Here is a 10,350-nt window from a genome sequence, read left to right as displayed (position 1 = left end):
ATGCTAAACAGAGTTACATTTTTCACAGAGCAAAGGTGCAGTGAGTTACAAGAAAGAACCAATTCACTCAAAGGTCTCATGTGGTTAATTTCAAGGCTATTTTACTTGTTTTTCTTACATTCTCACTATGTTAACTAATGCATTCCCAGGTGCACAGTGGATAAGAGATATGGGAACTTAGCAACAAGCATTGGCCCAATAATGAAATCCTACACCAGCACTACTCTAATAACTTTTAACTCTTTGAAAGGCTCTATGTTTTAGGTTTTCCGTGCCTCTCACAGTTGGGAGGCTGTAAATAATCATATGCGTAGCTGCAAGAGTCTATATATACTTGCCAAGCAAGCTAGAATGCTAACAGAGGGGGTTTGATTTGAAATATTCCTCTCATGTCCAGGAGACTTATTAGCTATAGCCCTAAGTTGATTTTCTCCAGAGAAAGGTGGTCAGAGATAGCCCCTGTTAATGTCAGAGGAGTTGGTGAAAGTCATGAAATAGTCAAACAGACAGATTCTGGTTTTGGCATAGATGCTCAAGAAAGCCTAGGGAGCCCCTTGAGTCCTGAAGCCTTGGTTAACAGTTCTCTTCCACATGACCTTGTCATGGGTGGGATTTCCCGTGGTGGCTCCCAGCAGCCAATATCCATTGGATCATTGAAAAAGCAAGAGAGTTCCAGAAAAACATCTAGTTCTGCTTTATAGACTATGCCAAAGCCTTTGACTGTGTGGTTCACAACAAACTGTGGAAAATTCTTCAAGAGATATAAATACCAGACCACCTGACCTGCCTCCTGAGAAATCTGTATGCAGGTCAAGAAACAATAGTTAGAACTGGACATGGAACAACAGACTGGTTCCAAATCTGGAAAGGAGTATGTCAAGGCTGTATATTGTCACCCTGCTTATTTAACTTATGTGCAGAGTACATCATGAGAAACGCTGGGCTGGATAAAGCACAAGCTGGAATCAAGATTGCCAGGAGAAATATCAGTAACCTCAGATATGCCGATGACACCCTTAGGGCAGAAAGTGAAGAAGAACTAAAGAGCCTCTTGATGAAAGTGAAAGAGGAGAGTGAAAAAGTTGGCTTAAAGCTCAACATTCAGAAAACGAAGATCATGGCATCTGGTCCCATCATTTCATGGCAAATAGATGGGAAACAGTGGAAACAGTGGGAGACTGAAGCTGAAACTTTGGTCACCTGATGCAAAGAACTGACTCACTAGAAAAAATCCTGATCCTGGAAAAGATTGAAGGTGGGAGGAGAAGGGGACGACAGAGGATGAGATGGTTGGATGGCATCACCAACTCAATGGACATGAGTTTCAGTAAGCTCTGGGAGTTGGTGATGGACAGGGAAGCCTGGTGTGCTGCAGTCATGGGGTCACAAAAAGTCGGACATGACTAAGTGACTGAACTGACAAGCTCCTGGATAAAGTCTGTGCTGGGTCCATAGACCACACTTTTGAGTAGCAAGATTGTAGTCTCAGCCATCTCTGAATCTTCCCTACAGCCACCACTGATGACTAAACCATTTGTAGAGTATGGCCATGTGACAGCAGGGCAGGGCAGGGTGGGGGGAAGGGGGCAGCTATTCCTCAGATCTCTGTACATCTAAATCTGAACTCTTATCTCTTCTCCAAAACCTCCTTCCCCTGATTATTATTAATCGATTCATGACACCTCTGTTCTGCCAATTTCTCAAGCAAGAAACCTGAGTGTCACTTCCCTTTTCTTGCTTAACTGCCCCAATATGTATATTTTTGTAGCTCCTGTTTCCTAAATACCTCTCTCACTGTCTCCTGCTCTCTGCCAGTACTTTCACCAAGGCCTCCCCAGGTCACACCTTAGTTGTATCACAACTTCCTCAATGAGTCTGGGAATTAGACTTGGCTCTGCAGGGCTGTTTATAAAATACAAACATGACCCCCTGTCTAAAATACCCTCATAATTCTCCATTATTAATAAAGTAGGATCTAAACTCATTAAAATGGCATTTCATGGTCCTTCTTGGTCTGACTTCCTTTCCATTTAAAAATGCATTTGCGTTGTAACCATACTTAGTTGTTTTGTAACTGGAAAACTTTAGATGTGCCCCTTTTTCTGTCTAAAACTCCCTGTCCCACTGCTTTGCCTGGAAAACTCATATATATTCTGTAAGATTCAACTGGCTCTTGGGAAGCCTGCATTGCCCTTCCCTGGCAGAGTTAATTTGGTTACTTCTGTTCTATATTGTTTTTGTTGTTGTGTTTTTGTTTTGATCCTTATCAGCTTTGGGCTTCCCTGTTGGCTCAGGTGGTAAAGAATCCGTCTGCAATGCGAGAGACCTGTGTTCGATCTCTGGGTTGGAAAGATCCCCTTGGGAAGGAAATAGCTACCCACTCCAGTATTCTGGCCTGGAGAATTCCATGGACTGTGTAGTCCATAGGGTCCCAAAGAGTCAGACACTACTGAGTGACTTTCACTTTTACTTATCAGCTTTATGATTACAGTGATGCCTCTCAGCCAGCATTTACCCTCAAGTGAAATTCTAGTATCCTGGGATTTACTTTCATGTGCAGTTTTGATGACTATAGAATTTTCCTCTGTGAATTGAGTCATTCATGAATTTCATTAGTGTGTTGTGTTGGGGATTAATAAAATCACTGGGGACTTGGGTATTCAGATAGAAAAAGGAATTGAAGTGGATGGTGCACGAGAAGCAAAGGTTGTACTAAGATGTTTTGCAAAGGGTAAAGGAAGAAAGAAGATAATTCTTTTTTGTAAGGAGGGAAAGAGGATGAGAAGGAGCGGAAAACTCTGTAAGAATTGCTGAGGAGCTGGGAGGAGAGAGAGATTGAAAGATGACATCCTGGGACAGGATTGGGAGCACAAATCAGCAGATCACGAATCACTGATTAGTAACACTGCACTTGGAGATGGAGGAATGGGAACAACCCTAAGTCCATGTATCATGTGTGACGTCTGCAACAAAGCAAAACACATTGACATTCACCTTGCTGTAGATGCCAAAGGCTGGAAACCAAGAATGCAACAGACTTCGTGACAAACTTAAGATGGGTAAAAGTCATGGATATTATTAGTGTCTTGAATTAACACCTTTATTTTAATGAATGCAATAAAGTGTCTTGTGGCTTTCTTAGGTGTCCTCTCACATGCTCCTCCCCAGCATAGAGCAGCTCCCAGAGCAAACTCTTTCCTTTCTCTGTTTCCTCAGCTCCAGCTCAGGGAACAGTTTGTTCCCTTTGGGTTGCCTACTCTTGGAGACTCTTGGATTTAAGTCTACTGTTGCCTCCACTCACCCACGTGGAGTGCTTCCTTGCTTCCTGACACCACTTCTCCTGGTTCTCAGACATCAGTTTGCTTTGACCTCGCATCCCCAGCTGCAGTTCAGCTATCCCCTTCTTCACTCAAAGTCCTCAATGCATGTCCCTGTTCTGAAATCCTCTTCTGTAAAAGGGGAGATAAGGCACCCCCTATTTTCCTTGTGAAGATTTTAAAGTTGCTTGTGGATTCTTGCATCATTTCCTGCTTTAAGAAACCCAAGTTCAAGTGGTGGAAGAGGAAGGAGAATTGTTATATTTATTTACATGATAATCACAGTTTGTAGTTAGTGGACATTTATATGCCAGAGACCAGGTATGCTAAATATTTTGTACACTTTCAGTGCTGTTATTTTTATCTTTTTGCTGATGAAGAAACAGTGTCATATGGTCAGACAGTGATGGAGCTGCATTTAAACCCAGATGAATGAACTTCCAAGCCCACATTCTTATCCTGAACCCAGTGAGCTTCCCTAGAGCTGACTTTGGAGAGAAAAATCTGCAACGTATCCCATCTTGCATTCCGGTCATTTTGTAGAATGGCTAATACAATAAGGGCATGTGAAGGATCTTTGTGGAATGCATTCTGATTTAGGGAGGAAATGGGAGATTTGCCAGTCATGAAAGACAGGATTTCAGGTTTATACAGCATTTACTCTGGGAAAGGGAGACAGATTATTCACCTTCTAAGTCTAAAGGTCATGGATTCTACAACTATTTTATTTTTATTGAAGAAATTCTAAATAAGGCAGGCCAAAAAAATGAATGATAATGCTGTGGAAACAACGATTGATTTTTATACTGTTTCCACTGACTCATCATGTGCAGACTGTCTGACTTATCTATTGATCTAAGCTAGAGTTGAGCAGGTGAACTGGATATAAAATTCCCTAACGCATCATCCAAAGTCAGTCAGACCTTGAAAGAATATTTCTTTTCTTTCTAGCATGAGAGACAATTAAGAATTGGATGACTAGACTCAGAGTAGAGAAATTATCTTGACTTTGTTTTAGTAAGCACATTAGTAAAACAGGAAATTCTGTTAAAAAAATGAAGTTCTTTTTGAAATATGCTGGAGACATCTTTTATTGCTCTAAAAGATAGGCTGAATGCAGTGACTTTTAAGAAAATAGAATCATGAAAATAGTTATGTTATGCTCATAGTTCAGAGTTAGAATGGTCCTTTGTGTTGAAATATTTTAACACATCCTATTTTATCCTGTTCTTAAAGTTGACAACTATTTCATAGTCAAGATTTTCCCCCACCCCTACACCAAATTGTTAAGCTTTTAAACAAACTTTGAACTAATTTAACTTAAAAAAATGTATTCAACTTGAAATACCATTGTTGTATGACACCCATTTCTTAAATAACAAAAGAACAAAGAACTCAGCATTTGACCTCCAGTATCACCTAAAGAAAGTAGCAATGTGCAGCTATTTTTGCTATTTTTGTTCTTTTGATTGAATAGAATAGGTGTAAAACAGAATAGGTGTTCCATCTCTCCATAATGTCAAGCTGCAGAGATTATTTAAAGGAGTAATTTTTAAGTTCAGTGGCATTACATACATTACATACATTCACACTGTTGTGCAACCACCACCACTCTCTCTCTCCAGAACTCTTTTTCATCTTTCCAAAGTGAAACTCTGTATCCGTTAAGCAATATCTCACCCTTCTCCCTACCCCCAGTCCTAGAAACCACCAATCTACTTTCTGTCTCTATGAATCTTACTACTTTAGGTTCTTCATATGAGTGGAATACTTTGGCCACCTCATGAGAAGAGTTGACTCAATGGAAAAGACTCTGATGCTGGGAGGGATTGGGGGCAGGAGGAGAAGGGGACGACAGAGGATGAGATCGCTGGATGGCATCACCGACTCGATGGACATGAGTTTGGGTAAACTCCAGGAGATGGTGATGGACAGGGAGGCCTGGCGTGTTGCCCTTCATGGGGTCGCAAAGAGTCGGACATGACTGAGCGAATGAACTGAACTGAGCTGGCTTATTTCACTTAGCATAATGTCTTCAAGATTCATCCACATTGTAGCGTGTCAGATTTTCCTTCCTTTTAAGCATGAATAATATTCCATTATATATATGTAACACATTCTGTTTTCCATTCAGATCTGTCAGTGAACATTTGGATGGACATTTAGCTTGCTTCCATGTTTTGGCTGTTGTAAATAATGTAGCTTATTAACACAGTTGTACAAATATCTCTTTGAGTCCCTGTTTTCCATTTTTATAGCCAGAAGTAGAATTGCTAGATCATCATTCTAGGGCTTCCCAGGTGGTGTTAGTGGTAAACCTGCCTACCAATGCAGAAGAAAGAAGAGACTCGGGTTCAGTCCCTGGGTTGGGAAGATCCCCTGGAGGAGGGCATGGCAACCGGGCTACAGTTCATAGTGTTGCAAAGAGTCAGGCGTGACTGAAGTGACTTAGTATACATGCATGGTCATTCTATGTTTAATTTTTTGAGGAACTGTCATACTGTTTTATAGAGACTGTATCATTTTACATTCTCACCAGCAGTATACCAGGGTTCTAATTTTTTCATATTCTTGCCTAGTATTTATTTTCTGCTTTTGTGAGCCAGTAGCCATCCTGTGAGTGTGAAATGTTATCTCACTATGGTTTTGATTTGTATTCCCCTAGTGATAAATGGCACTGAGCCATCTTTTCATGTGCTGTTTGGCCATTTGTGTATCTTTTCAGAAGAAATGTTGATTTCCTTTGCCCATTGCTTAATAGGGTTACTTATTTTGTGCTGTTAAGTTGTGGGATTCTCTGTATTCTGCATATTAACCTCTTAATCATATATATGATTTGCAAAGTTTTCACATTTTTAAGTTGCCTTTTCACCATCGATAGTGTCTCTTAATATATAAAAGTCTTTCATTTTGAAATAGTCCCACATACCAATTTTTTTTCTCTTTTGTTGTTTCTACTTTTGGTGTCATATCTAAGAAATCATTGTAGAATCCAAAATCATGAAGATTTTCCCCTATGTTTTTTCCTAAGAATGTTATGGTTTTAGCTCTTATATTTAAGTAGGTATTTGATTCATTTTGTATTATTTTTTTCTATATAATATAAAGTCTGGGTCCAACTTCATTCTTTTACATGTGGATATCCAGTAGTTCCTGATAGCATTTGTTGAAAGCCAGTTACTTCTTAAGCAAGGATAGTTTTAGTGGATGTTTCCAAAGCCATTTGCTACTGTTTCAAAGGTCAGATAGGTAATGATTAAGTTGTGCATCACTTAGAGGTAGATTTTGACCTCTCACAAGTTGAAGAGTATTGAAGATCTAAGATCATTTACATCCCTCAGGAAGAAAAAAATAATGTAGGCTTCCAGGGCAAAGAAGAAAGGCCTGAAAAGTGTAGGACAATCCACAGGTCAAAGTACAGCTGCCAGGCTTGGTTCTCCGGACTCCCACGCTGGCTGGGAGAGCAGCCTCCCTCCTTCCTGACGACCCAGGAGGCTGGTGAGGAACATGTCCTCACTTTTTCTCGGGACTTTGGTTATTTTATTGACGTTTGCTGCATCATACAGTGAAGATGGAGGACTTGCACTGCAGAGACAAAAAAGAAACACTGACCTCCAACAGTAAGTACACACATGGATCATTTCTGCTGATGGACTTGGGTGGTTCCTCATCAGTTTTCACAAATAACCAGATAAGCAAAGGTATAATTTTTCTAAAGAAAAAAAGTCATATTAAAAACAAATAGGGAAAAACAGTTGAGTTGATGTTTGGAAGTACCTTTTTATACACAAACTCTTCATTTATCACTTGGCAAATTAGTCAAGGATGCAGTTACTTGGAGGCATATCCAGGAAATTTGCAAAGAAAGAAATGACAAGTGAGCAGGGAGAATTCAGCTGAGATGACCACAAAGCAAAGGTGTATGTAGTCCATAGCTATTGAGTGAGAAACTTTATTCTCTAGACTTAAAAAATTGCATGTGATAATTACTGATGCATTCTCTGGCTTGGATTATGTAGGCCTCGAATGACTGCAGAGAGGGGAAACTTGGTGTTTCTTACTGGATCAGCTCAAAACATTGAATTTAGAACTGGATCCCTGGGGAGAATTAAATTAAATGATGAGGATGTCGGCGAGTGTTTCCATCAGGTAATACACTGGAAACATACTGAAGTAGTTTTGTTTATTCATACTGAAAAGGCCTATGTTAATCTGTACTTTCTTGAGCACAGGGAACATGATTGAGGCAAAACAACTCCATGTAGGAAACAATGCCCTGGGGTTAATGATGGGTGCGGGACATAGCGCCAGCAGGAAGTGGCTCACCGTGTGGACTTATGTACTCCAGCCCAGGGAAGGTGCAGAGGGTGATACTGAGGCTGCTTCACAAGGGGACCAAGGATGGAGGGGGACCACAGATAGATGTAGATGCGACCAGTTTATTTTTGCCACAGAACAGAATTGGCCAGTTATCCTCTCCTGCCTTACTGAATGTTTTCAGTGCTCATTGTTTGTTACGTCATACAGGTCTATCGATCATCATGTTAGGAGCTAGCATTTAGAGCTCATTATGGACTCTGCGCTGTGCTCAGCACTTTATGTGTATTATCTCATCTAACCCTCATGGCTGCCTATGAGGTTTGCATTATCGCTACCCCATCTGTAAGGGAGATAGAGGAACCCTCCCTACAGCAGCTCAGCAATGTATCCAAGGACATACATTAAATGGCTGAGCCAAGATTTGAAACCCAAACAGTCTCCTTCCAAGTCAGACCTCTTAAAAAGCATTCTAAACTGTTATTATAGGAAAAAAATGCAAACAGAAAATTCCTTGATACCTTATTACTGAAAGGGTAAATGGAATCATGCCATGGCTATTTTAGTTTGATGTTTATTATACATGGCATTGTTCTTTTTTTTTTTTTTAATGACAAGGTCTTAGGGCTTGAAATAGAATACTACCCAAATTTAAACATTTTATTCTTATATACATAATTTTTTCACTAGCATTCTCTTCCTCCTTCTCTTCTCCCTTCATTTTCTTCTCCTTTTTTTAAAAAATCAGATCCAGAAAAACAAAGATGATATTACAAACTTAAAAAGAAGTACAGTCGGTCTGCCTCAAAATATTTCTAATCAAATCCATCAGCTTGATTCCAAGGTAAGTCTGACATGCACATCCTTGGGACAAATGGGTTCTCCTTAATTCAACTTTGTAAGTAATTATTTTGCAAAAGATAAACCAATTTTGTATCCTCCTTAAAAATGTCGTGTTATAATTATCAAGTTTTTGGTTAAATGACCCAGCCATAATGGAGGATGTAGAGGTGTGATGGGCAGAGGTTGGAAATCCTGTGACAAGAACTTGTGGCATAAGCTGGCTCTGCTCATGTTCTGATAGCCACCTCCTTATTGATGAGGTGGATGGGTCACCATCGCTCAGGAAAATTCCCAGGGTCACCATGCACAGACAGTCAATGAATCAACTTATCATTGTGTTGTACTTCTGTTTTAAAAATATCCATGCAATGGAAGAGAGAAGGAAGGAAGGGAAGCCTGGAGGGGAGAGAAAAGAGGAGGGGAAAGGCAATTAGACAAGGAGCAAACAGATAAAGTGAAGGCACTAGGGAACAGGTAACAGAGTAACATGGCACATGATGAGCCTTTGCACTGGCTAATGGATGTTTTCTCTTCCCAACTGCTAGCTTGTGGATCTTGAGAGAAAACTCCAAAGCTTACAGCAGGTAAGTCCTATAACTACTAGATAGCCAACATCTTTCATTGAAAATACACTAGAATCACTGATGGAGCTGGTATTCTTTTTTTTTTATTATTTCATTTATTTATGTTGGCTGTGCTGGGTCTTTGTTGCTACATGGGCCTTTCTCTAGTTGCAGGGAGCTGGAGGCTACTCTCTAGTTGTGGTGTGCAGACTTCTCACTTTGATGGCTTCTTTGTTGCAGAGCTAGGGCTCTAGGGTGTGAGGGCTTCAGAAGTCATGGCACATGGGCTTAGCTGCATGTGCCGTGGCATGTGGCATGTGGGAATCTTCCCAGAACAGGGATCGAATCTGTGTGTCCTGCATTGGCAGGCAGATCCTCTACCACTGAGCCACCAGGGAAGTCCAAATAGAGCCAGTATCCTTAAGGTGAATGGATGATCAATATCAAGGGCTTTGCTCCTCCGATAATTTAATTCTTATCACAATCAAAAACAGTTTTTTCATGGGCATGTAGTCCATGGGGTCGCTAAGAGTCGGACACGACTGAGCGACTTCACTTTCACTTTTCACTTTCATGCATTGGAGAAGGAAATGGCAACCCAGTCCAGTGTTCTTGTCTTGAGAATCCCAGGGATGGGGGAGCCTGGTGGCCTGCCGTCTATGGGGTCACAGAGGGTCCAACACGACTGAAGCAACTTAGCAGTAGCAGCAGCAGTTGATTTACAATGTTATGTTAGTTTCTGCCGTACAGCAAAGTGAATCAGTTGTATGTGTATATACATACTCTTTTTTTAGATTCTTTTCCCATTTAGGCCCTTATAGAGTATTGAGTAGAGTTCTCTGTGCTATACAGTAGGTCTTTATTAGCTATCTATTTTATATATATTAATAACAGTGTGTATATATCAATCCCAATCTCCCAATTATCCCTACCCATCTTTCCCTCCTGGTAACCATAAGATTGTTTTCTTCATCTGTGAGTCTATTTCTGATTTGTAAGTAAGGTCATTTAATTCTCATCACACGTCATGCTTCCCAGGACACATGAGGAAAGTGGGTCTCAGAGAGATGAAGCTCACTGAGCATGTGAAGTCCTCTGACTCTCAGTTCAGCTGTCCATGTGCTCTTCCTCTTTGGCTATCACTTTTTTAACCATGTAATGACCACCCAACTTGCTTATTCTGGCATCCAGGACTCAGTTTTCAAAGGGCTCACATTTTCTCTAACATTGAACTTAGAGTCTAGGCTGTATCTCAGAATATTCCAGATCTTAAAGTATATCGGCTGGTGATTAAATTTGAACAATTTCTA

General features: G+C 40.5%; 1 protein-coding gene across 1 annotated transcript in view; it reads left to right on the top strand.

Annotated features, from left to right (window-relative positions):
• The first annotated feature begins 5,694 nt into the window (after positions 1 to 5,694).
• The window catches only part of CUBN (cubilin), a 273,943-nt gene continuing 269,287 nt past the window's right edge, over positions 5,695 to 10,350 (top strand). The window contains exons 1-4 of the mRNA XM_069547580.1: positions 5,695 to 6,937; positions 7,337 to 7,466; positions 8,383 to 8,478; positions 9,023 to 9,061. Of these exons, the coding sequence (XP_069403681.1) occupies positions 6,825 to 6,937; positions 7,337 to 7,466; positions 8,383 to 8,478; positions 9,023 to 9,061 (378 nt within the window). The 5' untranslated portion in view covers positions 5,695 to 6,824. The remainder of the gene's footprint in view (positions 6,938 to 7,336; positions 7,467 to 8,382; positions 8,479 to 9,022; positions 9,062 to 10,350) is intronic.

The sequence above is a fragment of the Ovis canadensis genome, chromosome 13 (genome assembly GCF_042477335.2).
Source record: "Ovis canadensis isolate MfBH-ARS-UI-01 breed Bighorn chromosome 13, ARS-UI_OviCan_v2, whole genome shotgun sequence".
Classification (NCBI taxonomy): Eukaryota; Metazoa; Chordata; class Mammalia; order Artiodactyla; family Bovidae; genus Ovis; species Ovis canadensis.
This window is presented reverse-complemented; position numbering and strand designations above follow the sequence as displayed.